At 35.0% G+C, this 19,942-nt stretch overlaps 1 protein-coding gene across 1 annotated transcript in view; it reads left to right on the top strand.

Moving 5' to 3' along the window:
• Nucleotides 1-19,942, top strand: part of dre4 (SPT16 homolog, facilitates chromatin remodeling subunit dre4) — a 371,785-nt gene that overhangs the window by 165,082 nt on the left and 186,761 nt on the right. Inside the window, exon 16 of the mRNA XM_090398585.1 lies at nt 12,308-12,435. Coding sequence (XP_090254711.1) covers nt 12,308-12,435 — 128 coding nt within the window. The remainder of the gene's footprint in view (nt 1-12,307; nt 12,436-19,942) is intronic.

Below are 19,942 nucleotides of genomic sequence, written 5' to 3' on the forward strand. Positions count from 1 at the left end.
GCTAAGAATTTTTATTTATTTTTACATAGTTCAGAAATTCTGCTCTAGAGACCAAATATTGAACTTTTTCAAGCCACTTCAGACCTCCAATGACTAGGATAGCAGTCTCACACTGGATGATGAAATTCATCTCCAATCTAAAGCCAATCAAATATCCATGCCCATGATGGGATTCAAACCCACAGTCTCTTGGTTAGAGTGCAGATGATATACTAACCACTCAGCCAACGAGGCCATCATTTGGAGAAAAAACTCCAGACATGATCAGTAAACAAAAGAAATTGCAGGAACCACACAAAATGACAAATTCAAACATTAATGGGAGATATATAAGAAAGAAGAGAAAAGAACTAGAAGAGTATAAAATTATAAAAATGAAACTCCAGAAGACCATATGATCTATTGTGGAGTGAAAAATTGGGGGGAAAAACTGTATCTAAGGTCAATAAACAATAGAAATGATGGCAAATCATGCATTTGTGAAAAGAACAGAATACAAAAGAATGGCAGGAACCATAATTAAAGCTCACAAATCAACATGAAAAGCAAATTCAAACAATAATGGGGAGACACATAAAGTAGAGAATTATTGTGATATGAGTTTTATTATTATTTAGGTATCTCCATGGAGTCAAGACTCATTGCAGGAGACCTGTGCTAACCATTATTTACACAATACCTAGCATACTTCTCCATAAACTCATTCACTGTTGGGACACTCACACCTACCTCTGGCAATCCATTCCATTCATTCACCACTCTACATGCAAAAAATCTAGTGTACACACCCTTACTAACAACATTCTTACAAAATTTCCAAGGATAATCCCTTGTGCTCTCCTACTTGTCATGTATTGAAAATTTTCTTTTGTGTCAATTTTATTAGAATCCCTTTAGTAACTTATAAGTTTCTGTTATGTCCTCCTACTTTGCCTGCCAGCTAAACTCTGCAACTCACATATCTTCAGTCTATTTTCATAGAGTACATTCCACAGACTTGTCACTAGCTTGGTCACTTGTTTGAATCCTTTCCACCATTACTCACCCCCAAGAAACCCAGGTGACAAAAGCCTGTGCACAGTAGTCAATATGCAGTCGAATCATAGCTGTATAAAGAGGAATCATAACTTCCTTATCTTTACTTGTTCATGTGTTCTTCAACATGCAAGTAATCCTTTGAGCTATTTTGCCAACTTTTGTGATATGCTCTCTCAACTTCAAATATATGTCCACTATCAACCCTCAAATCCTATCTTCATCAATTTCCTGCATTTGGAGTATGAAATTATAAAAATGAAAATCTAGAATTATTTGCATTTTGAAATCTTACAATAGCTTAAGTCAATGTCACTTACTTCAAATCTTCATAATGAACTAATATTTTCTTATAATATGGTGGATAATATGTATAATTAAAATAAAAAAGTAATTACTTAAATTAAGGGGATATTAAATCCCACATAGTTTTAAAACCGAATAAGAAACTCAAAGATTGGAATCAGAGAGTTTCTTGCCGAATATAGTAAACTATAAAGTATCGGCGACACTAGCGTTAGCCAATGCAAGTGATCCTAGTACGTAGTACAATACCAGGGCAGCTCGTTGCAGAGGTGGGGAAGTTCAGATCGCTATTCTTAGGTATTTTCCATAATGTAAAAACACATTTCCTAGGAAATGTATGCTGTTATTACATTATGGAGGAAGGTCACTACCCAGACCGGTTTCAGCCTTTTTTGAGGCTTCATCAGTGAGTAGCTAGACCTAATACCAAAGTGTATAGCGAAAAGAACTTATGTACTCTGCGAACGAGTTTTTCAAACAGGTGCAACCTTTAAGTTACTTAAGTATAAAGAGCTAATAAGCTTCATTTCGGCAATTATGCTGAAAAATGAAATTATAAATTCATTTTTTTTTCATTGTTAGGCCGAGAACTTTTCAGACCACCCTCGTAAGAGGTACCCCGATTATATAGTTAACTGATTACCAAAGTTTTCATATTACTTTTTTATTTAAGTATAAAGAGCTAATAAGCTTCATTTCGGCAATGAAAACATTACTTAAATTAAGGGGATATTAAATCCCACATAGTTTTAAAACCGAATAAGAAACTCATAATAATCATAATAATCTCCCTTGAGACTAATACATTTATTTCTGCAATGCTTCACCTCCATTTATCCAGTCCCTGTAGGTTCTCAGTAAGATCTGCAAAATACCTCTCTACAGCTGCAATCACCTCTTGATTCGAAGAAAAATGCTGACCAGCGAGAAAGATTTTTAGTTTTGGGAAGAGATAGAAGTCAGAGGGAGCCAAATCTGGGGAATAGGGTGGATGTTCCAACAATTCATAGTGCAGATCCCTTAATTTTCCCATTGCCAAAACACTTTTGTGGGCAGGTGCATTGTCCTGATGAAAGATGATTTTTTTCTTCTGCATACCGAGTCTTTTCTCATGAATTTTTTCGCCTAGTCTGGTTAAAAGATCGGAATAATATTCCCTTAAGGTTATTGTTTTACCCTTTTCAAGATAATTAATAAACAAATGCCTTTAGCATCCCAAAACCCTGATGCCGTGACCTTTCTTGCTCATGGAACCGACTTTGTCTTTGGTGCTGAACAACTGACTTCTGTCCACTGTTTGGACTGTTATTTGAATTCTGGCTGCAATGGTGAATCCAAGTCTCATCCATAGTATTAAATCGAAAAGTTAAAACGCTCAAAGCACTGTTCAGATATTTTCATGCGAGTACGTTTTTGGCTTGCTCACAGCAAAATCACAGCACTTTGCACCCACTCATGCAAAGCTTTTTTCATTTGCAATTCTTCATGCAAAATATATTCTACACGTTCTTTTGAAATGCCTATAGTCTCAGCAATTTCACGCACTTTGACTCACCGGTCATCCAATACCACATCATGCACTCGATCAATGATTTCTAGCGTTGTTACACTTTTTGGACGTCCTTCACGTGGATCATCTTCTACGGCCATGTTTAAACTCGGCAGCCCATTTCTTGATTGTCGAAAACGAAGGACAAGAATGCCTATAAACTTTTATGAACTTTGGATGAATTTCTTTTGGGGTTAAACCTTCTTTTACAAAGAATTTTATAACCACATGATACTCAATTTTATCCATTTTAAGGGATACAGACAATACTTTTGCTTCAAACAACTGTACAAAACAAACTACTTGATAGAATGACGACTTGCAATTTCACATGGATGCTTATGACAGATGTACCAACTTAGAAAAAAAAAATCTTGCTGATAGTGTCGCCATCTATGGTCCAGGCCAAGAACTTTCAGACCACCCTTATAATATTAAAAAGGAAGGGAATATAACTGATGAACAGCTAGCATTATCAGTCTTAGGGAGAAAAGAAAAATTATTGGTACAGCTGATATGTGAACAAGTTAGCTTTCTAATTGGACAGAAACCTAATGATGAACAACTGGCTTAAGGAGATACTGTTTCTCTTAAAACTGCAAATTAAAGAAATAAAGTATAATATATAGTACTTCTTGAATTAGAAGTGCAATGAAATTTATGAAGTTGATTTTATGACATATAAATGTATTGGCTTCCTTAACTTTAAATGAACCTGTAATTGAACAACAAGAAGAAGCAAGCTGTAAAAGCATTGGAAATTAAATAAAAATAATATAACAGCAACATAAAATTTAAAAAGGGCAAGTAATATGAAAAAAGTAGAATAAAACTGTGTTTTTAAAATTTTGGCACAAAATAAATAAATGCCAGCAATTTTAAAGGTAACTCTAAAATAAGAGAAACCCTATATAAGGATGCTACCATGAGAACTTGATAATCCCATATGTCTGCTGGCTAAACACAGTTTAACATGAATACTGTCCATTCTCTACAAAAGTAACAATAAATTTTTCTGAAAATTTAGAAATTAAGAAAAAGAAAACAGATAAAGCTGAAAATGCAGTATATATACTCTTCTGGTTACCTTATGAGGGAGACTATACATAACTCACACCAGCTGTGTCATACCTTCTCTTAAACTCATTCAATCTAGTTGCACTCACTACTTCAACTGACAAAATATTCCACTTACATGCTGCTCTGTGAGAGAAAAATGTTGCTCACACTGTTTTCTTAACCAAACAGATGCCGCTGATCCTCTTCCTACCTTCTATATAACTGACATCCTGTACCCCTTTCAGGAGTTTATAGACCTCTATCATATTACCCCTCTTTCTTGTGTCTGCAATCCACATATTCTCAATCTGTCCTCATAATCTGCATTCTGTATATCATCTTTGTTAACTGTTTTTTATAGCTTTTCCATGGCTTCTTTATCCCCTCAGAACCAGGAGACCAAAATCTGTGTGCATTAGTCCAAGTGCAATTTTATCAAGGGCCTTTTAAAGAAGTAAAATAACTTCCTTATCCTTACAAGTCAGTGTTTGTTTCAGCATTGCAATTATTCTCTGAGTTGTATTTGGAGTTTTTGCTATATGGCTTTTGAACATAAAATTCTTACCCACCATAACTCCAATATCCTTAGCCTCATCAGTTTCTCCATGCATAATCTCATCAATATAGTATGCCATTGGAAATCTCATCATATAAAAGCACATTGAACTTTGAACTGACAGCCATTATCATTTGTCCAGAGTTTTAGCCTATTCAAATCATTTTGTAAGTGCTGAATGGCAGTAGCATCCCTAATTGCTGTATCTATCTTGGCATCAGCAAACAATTGAACATCTGTCAGGTTTTTCCCATATGTAGATTGAACAACAGTGATTCGAGGACTGATTCTTGGGATACATACTGCTGGCACTTTAAATCTGTACGATTACCCCCCCCCACACACACACCACCACCGCTTTCTGATACCTGTCCTTAGGCTACATTTAGTTGAAGACAGAAATATGTAACAAGGATAGCACAAAGAGCATTTCTAATTACATTTTTGAATAAATTTTGCATTGTTAGTTAAAAGATAATGTTAATTAAACTTCAAATTACAGAAAGAATACTACATATTCATCACATGTATCCCCTTTCTCTCTTTATAATGGATGGTGATCTGTTATGAAGTTGTCTGACTGCACATAATTAGTTCATTATGAAGATTTCAAGTAAGTGACCTTAACTCAAGCTATCATAACATTTTAAAACATAAATGTTAATTAATTCTGGATTTTCATTTTTATAATTTCATACTCTTCTAGTTTTTTTCTTCTTTCTCCTGTTATAATTTGAATTTATTTTTTCTTGTTTTGTAAGCTTTATGTATAGGCATTCTGTTGTTGCTGTAAAGATTTCCTTTGTTTAATGACCTCAGCTACAGTTTCCTCTCTTAGATGTATCACTCCAGTAGGAGACCGTGATGTCTTTGCTAATAAAATATCAGATACTTTTTTTTTTCAAGCAGTGTGCATTATAAATTGTGGTAGTCAATACTTTGAACCCATCCTCCCTATCTCTTATTTTTGTTTTACTGTAACTAACAACAAAATTTTCATCTATATCTTTATAGTTGATTTACAATATGAATTTGATTTAACTTCTGTCAGTACCTTTCAAATTTAATAAACAATAGTAATAAATTTTATGCAGCATTTTCTCAGCATTACTTCCAATAGCTGTATTTAGATGTGACTGTTTTTCCAGCAGATAGTCTAAACATTATGCAGTACTCTTCCCTCTTAGGTGAAACCTCCTTTCACATCTGTGCCATGCCAGCACAGATATTTCATGTCGTTATTGTTGTTCTGCATAGATAGAGTTAAGAAAAGGCATTTGTGTTCAGTGATTGAAAGTGGAAATTGTGACATATTTGTCAGGAATTCAGTTCACTGTGACAAAGGTTTTGAGGAATTAGATTGGAGCTTTTCCTTAGTTTTAGTGTGTCATTTTTTTTTTTTTTTTTGGTGGTGTTTGCTATAGTGCATGTTTTCTATGGATCACAAATATGGTCACTAACAACTAAACAAGTGACCAAGTTAAGAACATGCCAAAGAACCATAGAAAGAAGTATGTTAAACATCATAAGGATAGATTTCCATCATAAGGGGAAAAAATAAAAGCCCTAGAGATAAGACAGAAAACAAAAGTCACTGATGTCATGAGAACAGTAAAATCCCTAAAATGGAAATGGGCAGGACACTTGATGAGAAAACGAGATGATAGATGGGAATAAATTCACCACCTACTAGATACCTGGAGAGGGAAAGAGAAGTAGAGGTAGACAGAAGACCAGATGGAGAGATGAACTCTAACAGCAAGACCAACCTGATCGAGAACAGCTTAAAATAGAGCCGAATGGAATAAAATGGGGAGAGGCCTTTGCCCAGCAGTGGGATTCTACAGGCTGACAACAACATGTCTTTTGTAATCAGTGAAGTCACTATGGCGATTGATATATTAGGAGTTGACTGTACATTCTAACTCATCTATCATCAGATATCTACTCCAACTATCTTTACACATTTTAGGCTCATGATCTTTTTCTCCTTGATATGTACAAGAGTACATATCAAGTATTGATATGTACTCTTGTTTGCATTCCTCTTGACTATTTTCTACTGTTGTTCTGTCACTGCTTGTTATAGTCTTTCAAAGTAATTACTCCATACATCTAGAATATCTTCAGTTTCCAGGTCATCTTTATCATCCATGATTCCTTTTACAGTTCTCTTTTCTAAGCTTCTTCAATAGTTGCCAGAACATTTTATCATCTTCATGATTTTTAACTTCTATATTCTTACTCCTGTGAGTTTTGTTTATCTCCATTTATACATGGCTTGTCTCTCTCTCACTCTTACATTATACAGGGATTTTTTTTTCCCCTTAAAGGGTGACGAATGTTTGGAATGCATTGTAAGAAGTAGTTGCAAGTGCTTTGTCTGTGAATGGGTTTAAAGAGAAGTACGATAGGTTTTACCCTGAACAGAAATCCAGCAGGCACTTATGTCAGCTGCCTTCTCTAATAACCCCCCAAAAAATATTATTATAACAGTGTCTAATAACATGTCTTCTGACTCCATGGAGTCAGAAGACGCTTCGCAGGACACCCTACACTGGCACACTAACCATTATTCACACAAAACCTATCATACTTCTCCTTAAACCCATTCACAGGTGAAGCACTCACAACCACTTCTTGCAATGCATTCCAAACATTCACCACCCTCTAAGCGAAAAAAAACTAGTCCTAACACTCTTGTTTACCACACTCTTACACAATTTCCAGTGATGGCTCCATGTTCTCTCTCTCTCTCAATCTCCCCTCCCTTCCTGCACTGTACAGAAAAAAGTCATCAGTATCAATCCTATAAAAACCCCTTTAATACTTCTCCTTAAACCCATTCACAGGTGAAGCACTCACAACCACTTCTTACAGTGCATTCCAAACATTCACCATCCTCTAAGCGAAAAAAAACTAGTCCTAACACTCTTGTTTACCACCCTCTTACACAATTTCCAGTGATGGCTCCATGTTCTCTCTCTCTCTCAATCTCCCCTCCCTTCCTGCACTGTACAGAAAAAAGTCATCAGTATCAATCCTATAACAGGAAGAACTGACCAGGGCTTCTGACCTAATGTCCAATTCTCACCTTCTCATGGTGCACCCTGTTGGGTATCCACCTGGATACTGAACGAACGAGGATGGGCTGGCAATTTGGGATTTAGCCGATCAAATTGTATTCCTATTGGCCTTAAACCAAAATACAAAATGATGGTACAACATAACAAAATTTCATGCCGGCTGGGGCGTTGCCCGGTTAAACAAGGCCCTGTTGTTTTCGCCAGGGAACCAGGGCGAACAGCAAAAATTCAGCTACTGGAACAAATCTGAAAACACGCCCAAACTCAACATCACCAGAGTTAAAGATCGGTACTATCGACATAAGAAGCCTGAATGGCAAAGAAATGGAGCTAGCTGAGGAATTAGATAAGTACCAGATCGACATAATAGGGGCGACTGAAACAAACAAAAAAAAAAACTGCTGATATCTTTCTGAGCAATAAATACAAAATGTTATATTCAGGCAATGACAATCAAGGAAAAGAAGGAGTAGCCATAGTATTCAACACAAAATACGAGGCTAATCTTCTTGAATTTCAGCCAGTCTCAAGTAGAGTGATGTGGGCAGATATCAGAATGGGGAACTGGACAATGAAACTTATTTGTGCCTATGGTCCCACAGAAGGTTCTACTAAGGTAGAAGTGGAGGAATTTTTTGAGGCTCTAGAGAAAGCTACTGACACAATGAAAAAGGAAAAGTTGGTCCTTGTTGGTGAACGAAATAGCAGCGTAGGAAGTGATTGTCAGACATACAAAAATGTTTTGGGAAAATTTGGAGAAAAGAACAAAGCTAATAATAATGGCAAATACCTGTTGGATTTCTGCTCAGGACATGGATTGGTTATTACTAACGCCATGTTCCAACATAAAAATGTGCACAAATTCACATGGAGAGAAGAGGCAAGGAATAAGAAAAATCTCATTGACTGTGTTATTGTTGATAGTGATGTTTTCTCCCTGGTGCAGGACACCAGAGTGTACAGAAGTCTTGAGCAGGATAAAATTGAATTTCATATTGAAAAGAATGACATGTAAGAAAGTTTTAAAGCGAATAAAAGTCGAGCAGCTCTGAGATGTGAACTGTAGACTAAAATACACAAAGATTATTGTAGGAAAAATGAAAGATTTTGAGAACAGGAACCGAACCTTGGAGATTCAGTGGCAAGCCTTGAAGAAAACCCTGATTGATTCAGCCAGAGAGGCATGTGACGAGGTTGTCTGCAAGGATGGAAAAATTAGAACTCCATGGTGGACACAGGAAGTTAAAGAGGCAGTGAAGGAAAAGAAGAAAGCATATCAAAAGTTCCTGGCAAATATGTCAGCTTGTGCTCTTAGAGAATAAAGAGACAAATGTAAGAAAGCTAAACAGTGTGTAACACTATCTAAACAAGAGTCATGGGAGGACTTCGGCAAGAACATAGAAAATAAATATCAAGAAGGTGGCAAAATATTCTGGAGGTTGTTGAAGAAGCTTAGGAATGGAGGAAACAGTGCTGTAAAAGGAGTTCGAGATGATAAAGATGAAATGAAAATGGGAGAAAAAGATATCCTTGAAGAATGGAGTAATTACTTTGAAATTTTGCTAAATGAAACAAGCAGTAATGACAGCACAGTGATAAAAAACACTGACCAGGCATGCAGTCAGGAATAATACATATCCATACTTGAAATAGAAAAAGCCATCAAAGGTTTGAAAGGTGGAAAGGCATGATATTCGACCAGAAATGCTGAAGTATGGTGGTATAAAAGTCTTACAGTGGCTGCACTGCATAGTTCAGAATGCCTGAACAGAGGGACGAATTCCCGATGATTGGAGTAGAGCTCTCATAGTACCTATATATAAAAAGGGAAACGAGACTGAATGTGAGAATTACAGAGGTATATCCCTATTGAGTGTTCCTGGTAAGATATATGCAAGTTTACTTGAGAAACGGTTGAGACGAATTGTGGAAGAAAAGCTTGGTGAAGAACAAGCTGGATTCAGGCCAAATAGAGGCTGTCAAGATTAGATCTTCACTTTACGACAAATAGTGGAGAAATCATGGGAATATAACAAAGATCTGTATTTAAGTTTTGTCGATTTGGAAAAGGCATATGACAAGGTGCCAAGATAGAGAAGCTATTCAATATATAACATATTCAATATGCTACAGTTATATGGTGTCAATGGAGCATTATATCAAGCAATACTTGGTCTTTATTTGAGTTGTAAGTCAGCAGTTAGAATTGAAGGAGGTACAGGAAGATGATGTAATGTTAAATCTGGTGTGAGACAAGGATGTACATTATCCCCACTGTTATTCATTATCTATATGGATCACATTATGAAGGAAAGTGGTATTAAACATGATATCAAAATTGGAGATGTTAATGTTAGCTCTGCTTTATGCAGATGATGTTATACTTCTAAATAAATATGCTACAAATCTGCAAGATTCCCTTACTAAATTGAATAACTGCTGTAATAGATATGGTATGAAGGTCAGCAATAAAAAGACAAAGACAGTGGAAAATAGGCAGAATCATTGAAAATGTCAACTGTGTTGTGAATGGAGAACCTGTGGAACAAGTAAAATATTTCAGGTACTTAGGCACGATTTTTGGTGAAGATGGTAAGTTAAATATAGAAATAGACAACAGAATCAACAAAGCTGGTATGGTAGGAAGTCAATTGAATAAATGTATATGGAATAAGAGAGAAATTAGTCGGAACACTAAATTAACTATATACAAGACAGTGTTCAAACCAGTTTTAACTTATGGATCTGAGAGCTGGGTCAGAAGTTAAACATTTGACCAAAGACTAGAGACCGCAGATATGAGAATCCTGAGAAAGATTAGAGGTGTGAACAGATGGCATCAATGGCAATATCATATTAAAAACGAGAATATTAGGAAAGAACTTGACATTGTCAGCATCCAGGAATGTGTTAACAGAGCTAATCTCAGGTGGTATGGTCACTTAAACAGAATGGGCGAGGAAAGATTAGCAAAACAAATGTTCTCTGCCAAGTTGGCAGGAAAACGACCCAGAGACAGACCAAGATATAGGTGGATTGATACTGTACAAAGTGCCTTAGATGATAGAAATATAAGATCTGATAATGTTGGAGTCTTGACAAGTAACAGACTGATTTTCAGGAAAATTGTAGATAGGAAGGTAGTACTATCATATCCTGTACACCCCTTGAGGATACATGGCAGGAATTTGATGATATATATATATATATATATATATATATATATATATAGTGTTCATGGCATTCATCTGGTTTCTTATTACAAAGTTACTTTTGTATAAGCTACAGGATGTTATTGGACACTATTATTGAATTCTTAGACTTCACCTCCACATTTATAATTTTATATATGTATGATTTTAATTTTCTTTTCTGATGTTTGTACTTTTATATTTATGCTATCAAATCAGATTTTCCTGCATCTAGGAAATCTACTCATCACTTTGACATTATCTTGTCGTTTCCAGTAAAGCACATTTTCTGATTTTATTGTTATGCATTCTGTTGATTTTCTTTTCACCTCACTTATTTTAGGTCATTTCATATTGATTATTTCATATTCCAGGTCTTCTGTCTTTTTTGACATCTGTTACTGTTCTCACATTGTGTTTAGCAATGATAATATTAGTTTTCTTGCAGTTTCTTTTGTCATTTTATTTCAGCATAGTATGTCTGATCCACTAGCTCAGTATCTTTTTAAGATCATGCAATGCTGGATGTTGTGGGCTCAATATGCTGCTCATTCATGGTTGTAATGGTGGGGGGGGGGGGATTCTTCTTTACTCCCATAATAACAGTCAGCTTGGGAAGGGATTAGCATTATTTAGCCCATCTAAGTAAAGATGTAGAATGCTGTCATTGATATTATCACACTTGCCATTCAAAAAATATAGGTTATGTACATCTGTTCCTATCCAGTCTATGTTGCTCTGCTGCAGAATATGCGTAAGTTCAAGTAAGCTCTGTTGTCAGCTGCTTCCACCGTTAGGGAGTAGCAGATGCTGTTGGGAAGCATACAGCATCATCACGCCCAGTCATTCCTCTTTTAGTTGGATTCTTCAGTGTTATTAACCTGCTGGTAGAATACACTACTGCCAACAGCTTGACATCAGGTTTCAAGAATGTACTGAGCCAGTACATTCTTGAAACACACATATCCCTTAACTATGCCGAGGTGGGGACTTCCTGTGAGGGATCTTCTTTATAATCTACAGGATTTGATAGTTCATAACCACATTCAGTTTCCTGCAGTTTAAGGAATATCTCATGAATTTTTAAATTAAATTTTCACGTTTGTAAATATAGCATATTTAGTACTGTGTGTGCTGATTGTTAGTTCATTTAAGAATATCTGTGAAAACTAAATGCAGTAAGCAAGATATCATCTTGCACTTGGCCTTAAAAATCATTTCCCACCTAAGGGATTCAACAAATGTCCATGGCATAGTTCTATTCTTTTTCATATCCACCCAGATTGCCAGTGTATTGGGACATACTTAACAATGCTACAAACTTTCTCATGTTGCTTTACACTCTTCTTGTTTTTTTTTTTTTTTTTTTTTTTTTTTTTTTTTTTTTTTTTTCCTTCTGTGAATTTCTTTCTCTGTTTGGTACAATTCTTCTTCATTTGGTTTCTTACTAACTTCAGTGTCATGAGATTAAAATAACCATTAAATGATTATTTTTTCTTATATTATTATAATTTATTATTTACAGAATATTAGTCAGTCTGTAGAAGGAGGATATACTTACTTAAGAATAAATTTTTTTCATCCTGGTACTGCTCTTGGACGAAACGAAGGTAATATTTATCCTAACCCAGACGCTACCTTCATGAAAGAAATGTAAGTTTTTGAGTTTTTTGTTTTACACTTCATTATTACTTTTCAAGAAATATTATTAATGATTACTTAAATTAAGGGGATATTAAATCCCACATAGTTTTAAAACCGAATAAGAAACTCAAAGATCGGAATCAGAGAGTTTCTTGCCGAATATAGTAAACTATAAAGTATCGGCGACACTAGCGTTAGCCAATGCAATTGATCCTAGTAGGTAGTGCAATACCGGGGAAACTCGTTGCAAAGGTGGAGGAAAGTTCAGATCGCTATTCTTAGGTATTTTCCATAATGTAAAAACACATTTCCTAGGAAATGTATGCTGTTATTACATTATGGAGGGAGGTCACTACCCAGACCGGTTTCAGCCTTTTTTGAGGCTTCATCAGTGAGTAGCTAGACCTAATGCCAAAGTGTATAGCGCTAGTGTCGCCGATACTTTATAGTTTACTGTATTCGGCAAGAAACTCTCTGATTCCGATCTTTGAGTTTCTTATTCGGTTTTAAAACTATGTGGGATTTAATATCCCTTTAATTTAAGTAATGTTTTCATTGCCGAAATGAAGCTTATTAGCTCTTTATACTTAAGTAACTTAATGATTGCACCTGTTTGGAAAACTCGTTCGCAGAGTACATAAGTTCTTTTCGCTATACACTTTGGTATTAGGTCTAGCTACTCACTGATGAAGCCTCAAAAAAGGCTGAAACCGGTCTGGGTAGTGACCTCCCTCCATAATGTAATAACAGCATACATTTCCTAGGAAATGTGTTTTTACATTATGGAAAATACCTAAGAATAGCGATCTGAACTTTCCTCCACCTTTGCAACGAGTTGCCCCGGTATTGTAATACGTACTAGGATCACTTGCATTGGCTAACGCTAGTGTCGCCGATACTTTATAGTTTACTATATTCTGCAAGAAATTCTCTGATTCCGATCTTTGAGTTTCTTATTCGGTTTTAAAACTATGTGGGATTTAATATCCCCTTAATTTAAGTAATGTTTTCATTGCTGAAATGAAGCTTATTAGCTCTTTATACTTAAATTATTAATGATGTTTTTTTTTAAATAAACCTAATGGATTTTTACATTAGAAGTAAAGAATTAAGTTTTCAGTAACAGTCATTTGTAGTTAACTTTGAAGTAGAGCATTATGTTTTGAAAAATGAATGGTAAATGGTACACACAATTGTTAAACTTTTAATTTGAATCAAAATAACATTTGTTGGATATTTTCTGAAGTATGATATTGTGAACACTTTTTTGCAACATTAATATATGTATAATTTATTCTTATAAATGTCCATCATTGTATTACAGTCAATTTATCCTGTACTTATTTAAAATATTTCAGCATACACACGTACGGAGCTTTAAAAAAAGTGTTTTTTTGTGGGATGATAAACTTGAGTTTCTAGGTAGAAAAACCGACACTGTCTCAATATGAAGTTTAGTTGGCCAGTCTCACCCAGGTCTTCTTAACTGATTGACAAATGTCAACATCCTTATGTGACTGCATTGTAGAGGCATTACTTAAAAAATAGGGGGGAAAAGTTAACTTGAATATAGCATTTATAATTAGAATTTGTTCATTTGTAATCCAATGCTATGCTTACATGTATGTTTTTTTATTTGTTTATTAAAATTAAATAAAATTAGCAGTTAATATTGTCTTCAAAATTTAGGCTCCCCTAGGTATCAAGATACTTAGGGGAGCCTAAATTTTACTAGAGCTAATTATTACATTGCAGGAATTCTAATAAAGCGATTATGTTCTTACTGCCTTTTCCATGACTTGTTTCTTTAACTTCTTGTGTCCACCATGTTGTTCTTATTTTTCTGTCCTTGTAGACAGCTTCACCACATACCTCCATAGCTCAATCAATCAATGTCGTCTTCAGAGTTTTCCACTGAGACTCCAAGGTTTGGTTCTAGTTTTCAATTTGTTTTTTCAATTTTCATTTTTTTCTTCAATAATATTTGTATAATCGAGTCTACAATTTACCTGTAAAAGCTGCTCAACTTTAATTATTTTTAAAAATTTCTTATATACTGTTCTTTTCGATGTGTTATTCATTTTTATCCTGCTTAGTACTAAGTAATGGTCACTTCCATTTTCAAATCATCTGTACACTCTTCTATCCTGAACCAGCATGATGGTATCACTATCAACAATGACTTATTCAATTAGTCCTTTCCTATTTCTTGTGTCTTCTCTCCATGAATTTGTGCTCATCTTTTTGTTGAAACGTGGTGTTAGTAATGACTAGTCTGTGTCATGAGCAGAAGTCCAATAAATACCATTATTATTAGCTTTGCCCTTTTCTCCAAATTTTCCCAACATGTTCCTATATGCTTAGTAGGATTCGTTTTTTACTCTGCTGTTCAGATCTCCAACAAGGACCACTTTTTCCATTTTCTTTATGTCAGCTACCTATTCTAATGACTCAAAAAATTCCTCCACTTCTTCTTTGGAAGAACCTTCTGTGGGACCATAGACACAAATAAATTTTCATTGTCCATGTCCCTATTTTTAAGTTTGCTCACATAACTCTACTTGAAACTGCCTTCCAGTCAAGAAGTTTATCTTTGTGTTTGGAGAAAAACTTTGCAGCAAATACGATCTCAGTAGCAGATTTTTTAGCCTAATCTAAATAAATAATATCCTGTTAAACTTTCCTAGATTTGGGGAACCTTCACCCAAATATCTATCAACAATTTAGAAAATCCCCTTTTACAAGGTCGTCTGAAAAGTTCTCGGCCTTGACCATAGTGGCAACACTATCAGCAAGATTTTTTTTTTCTAAGTTGGTACATCTGTCATAAGCATCCATGTGAAATTGCAAGTCATTCCATTCATTTTGTTTGAAACAAAAGTGTTGTCTGTATCCCTTGAAATGGATAAAATTGAGTATCATGTGGTTATAAAATTCTTTGTAAAAGAAGGTTTAACCTCAAAAAGAAATTCATCCGAAGTTGATAAAAGTTTATAGGCAGTCTTCTCCTTCATTTTCGACAATCAAGAAATGGGCTGCCGAGTTTAAGCGTGGCCGTAGAACAGTGTTTCTCAAACTTCAGATATCTGCGGACCCCTTCTTAAATTTTCATTATTACCAAGTACCCTCCTAATTAATTAATTAAAAATAAATTAATTAAAATTAATAAATTATTTAAAAATATTAAAAAATTAAATATCTATTTCATTTGAATTTATATGTTCATGTAAACAAAAAATATGATTTATTTTTAATAGAACAAACTTTATAAAGATACTATAAAGTTTTACTTGAAATAATTTATCATCAATGAGAAGAGTGAAATTGCTTATGGTGAGATAAAATTTCAGCAAAATTTGGCTCTATAGTTGTTAATTTCAATCTCAGATGCGGTTCGACATCTATAATGCGATTCCTCTTCTTCGTCTTAATATCTACAAGGGCAGAAAATCCAACTTCGCACAGATATGAACTTGGAAATAGAAAAATGAACCTTAGAGCTTTATCTATTAATTCAGGAAATTCATTCTGTATTTGTAGCCAAAATGATGATAACGTATTCTCGCTGTATTTATTTTTTAGGAAACCATCAGAAGCTAGTTCTAAAAGTTGTTCTTCTATTGACGATAGACCCTTTGGCATAAATTTGTTTTTATTGAAAGGGTATCTTATCCACTCAATATTAAAGTCCAATTCAGGGAAATACTTTTCTAGATTCATTTGTAAGCTTTTTAAATGCTGCATGATAGTAATTTTCATATCATCATCAATTTGTTCATTTGAACTTGCAAGCAATTCATGAAGCGATGGAAGCGCGTCAAATTCTCCATTACCAACCCATTTTTCCATAACTTAATTTTTGCCAACGTGCCGTTCACTTTATCTTGGACATGAAATATAGAAATTTCCTTGCCTTGTAAAGATAAATTAAGACTATTTAATACAGTAAATATATCTGCCAGGTATGTTAATTGACTGAGCCATTTCCAATTATGTAAATGCTTTTTCAATTCAAACTTTTCATCAAGAAAAACTTGTAGTTCATTCCGAAGTTCAAATAAATGAGTAAGGACTTTTCCATGAGAAAGCCAACGAACATTGGTATGGAAAAGAAGTCGTGTATAGTTGCTTCCCATTTCTTTGCAAAGTTGAGAGAAAAGTCTGGCGTTTAGAGGACGGCCTTTAATATAATTTATGATTTTTAGAGCTTCATCAAGAACTTTTCATAGGTCTGTAGACATCATATGTGTAGCCAAAACCTCCCTATGTATGCAGCAGTGTGTCGACTTCGCATTTGGTGCAACAGATCCTTGAAACAAGCCCTTTTTTATATCCGACCATGGATTTCGCTTCGTCCGTGCTTATTCCAACACAACTTTTCCAATCAAGCTTGTTTTGATGCATAAAGGTATTTATACTGTTGAATATTTCTTCTCCTGTTGTATGTTCTGGCAAGGGTTGGCAATATAAAAGTCGTCATGAATTTTTTGATTTTTTTTTTGTACCTAACGAACACTAGAAGATTTGCAATGTCGGTGGATTCATCTACCTGCAACGCATAATAACGACTCTTACATATATCGGATAACAATGTTTGTTTTATATTTTCAGCCATTTCGGTGATTCTTGGATGAATGGTACTATTTGAAAGGCAAATCCGATCGAAAGATCTTTTTGCATTATCTCCGATCATAATTTCCGCTTTTATTTTTGCTGCAGGCTTGACCAAAGTGTCACCAATTGTTTCCGCTGCACCACTTTTTGCTATTAATAGCGACACACGATATGAAGCTTCTGAAGCCTTTGTGTTTTCACCTCCTGACACGATCGACATCACTTTTTGAGATTCTTTTAAATTTTTTAGTTTATTTTGAAAAAATTCGACAGGTTTGTCCTTGCATTCATTATGTTTCGATTCAAAATGGCGATTTAAATTACATGGTTTCATGCTTTTGTTTTTTAACGTTTCACCGCAAATTACACATAATGGAATAGGTTCCTCTTCATTTCCCATTCATGAAAATCCACATTTCAAGTAATTTATATCATACTTGCAAAGTTTTCTCATCTTCTTCCTAGTTGGTTCTTTAGAGATGTCAGACGACACACACTTATCAATTTCACTTGATCCAGATACAATATCAATATTTTCTTGTTGCTGACAGCTACTTGTATCTACTATGTTCCTCTCTTTTGCACATTTTAAAAATCCAGTCTTCAACCAGTGATTCATACTTAAGAATTTGAAAGCTAAAAAAAATTACCATATTTAACGAAGAGTCCTTCGACAAATGGCTAGTGAAAGCAGAACTCGAAACAGACAGCAATGGTAGGCCAGTAGAGATAAAGCAGCTATGAAGACGTTCATATGATTGGTGCGGTATTAACAAAAGATCGTGCTACTAATTGACAAAGGCAAACTGACAGTTCAGTTGAAATGCTAATTCTCTTCAACTGAATTCCTTATATAATATCTGAAACATTCACTATATATTTCTTAGTTTTAACACGTTCACTCAAAACCATATGTTGCCGGTGCACCATATGGTTTTGATTGTCTACTATACAGCATTGTATGTGGAAGGGGTCATGAGATTCATTAGTTAGTGCCAGTTGTCTCTAATTGCACTGTTTGTTGAGAAACATATTACACAGCCTACAGATGTCTCTGTACCTTATTCAGTGATACAATAGGAACGTTTTACGATCTCAAACTTAAATTTTATTCCATGCGTTAATGATGCATAGCCGAAAATTGCCACAGACCTCCTGAAGACCTTTCGCGAACCCCCAGGGATCTGCGTACCACACTTTGAGAAACACTGTCATAGAAGATGATCCACGTGAAGGATGTCCAAAAAGTGTAACAACACCAGAAATCATTGATCAAGTGCACGATATGGTATTGGATGACCGGCAAGTCAGAGTGTGTGAAATTGCTGAGACTATATGCATTTCAAAAGAACGTGTAGGATATATTTTGCGTGAAGAATTATATATGAAAAAGCTTTGCGCAAAATGGGTGCTGCACTTGCTCATTGCAGATCGAAAATGCACTCACATGAAAATCTCTTAACAGTGCTTTGAGCGTTTTAACAAGAATAAAACTGAGATTTTGTACGTCAATTTATTACTATGGGTGAGACTTGGATTCACCATTGCAGCCAGAATCCAAACAGTGAACAGAAGCCGGTTGTTCAGCACCAGAGAAGACAAATTTGGTTCCATCAGCAGGAAAGGTCATGGCATCAGTGTTTTGGGATGCTAAAGGCATTTTGTGTATTAATTATTTTTAAAAGGAAAAAAACAATAACCGGGGAATATTATTCCGATCTTTTAACCAAAGTACATGAAAAAATTTGTGAGAAAAGACCTGGTTTGCAGAGGGGAAGAAATCATCTTTCATCAGGACAATGCACCAGCCCACAAAAGTGTTTTGGCAATGGGAAAATTAAGGGATCTGCACTATGAATTGTTGGAACATCCACCCTATTCCCTAGATTTGGCTCCCTCTGACTTCTATCTCTTCCCAAAACTAAAACTCTTCCTCACTGGTAAGTGTTTTTCTTCGAATCAAGAGGTAATTGCAGTTGTAGAGGGGTGCAAGCTGCAGATCTTACTAAGAACCACCACAGGGATGGGATAATGGTGCTGAAGCATCGCTGGAATAAATGTATTAGTCTTAAGGGAGATTATGTTGAAAAATAAAAATAATTTTGAAATTATAAATTCGTTTTTTCATTGTTAAGCTGAGAACTTTTCAGACCATTCTTGTAGGACTTTAGGATTCTTGTCTAACATCTATGCTTATTGTTTGTGTTTTTGTGTGTGTTATTACAGTTTTTATATTATATTCTAGAAGACATCTCTATGTTAGATGAGATATTGGAACCGTTAAACCTATGTTTAATGATTTCTTTGTGCTGTTTTTCATTCCATTAAACCTAATTATGAGCTTAAACCACCATCTAAGCCTTGAACACATTTACACGGATGTTCTTAGAGTATATCAGATGTGAAGAGACCAGCATATTTTCTTTTTGAGAATACAGCTTTAAAATGGCCAGCCCATACAACAACTAGAGTAGTTGTTGTATGGGCTGCAACTAGAGTATATGCTGGATAGAACGTAATGATAATGCTTTTGGAGAAACCTCCAGGTCAATTAGTGAATAATTTTGTACTTCTTCACTATGCCAAATGTGCCTGCAGGGATTTGAGTATTGATATACAGGAGTCACTGATATAACTTTGGCCTCAGCAGTGTTCAACTACTTCCAGGGCAAAAGTTGTAAAGGAGTTGGATATAGGGATGTAGTTAAAAAAAATCCATTACTCTGTGTTCCATGTTCCTGCCATACTCACCTTCTGACAGCAAGAAGGAAAAGTCTAGCAAAGAAAATGTCATTTCTCATCATCATCAAATTCCTGTTATGCAACCTAAGTTGGGGAGGGGGTACAAGATAATTACAATAGTAATACATGAAAAAGTTACACAATTAATAACTTCCTCTTG

The sequence above is a fragment of the Typopeltis vanoorti genome, chromosome 9 (genome assembly GCF_054136105.1).
Source record: "Typopeltis vanoorti isolate ZY-2024b chromosome 9, IOZ_Tvanoo_1.0, whole genome shotgun sequence".
Taxonomy (NCBI): domain Eukaryota; kingdom Metazoa; phylum Arthropoda; class Arachnida; order Uropygi; family Thelyphonidae; genus Typopeltis; species Typopeltis vanoorti.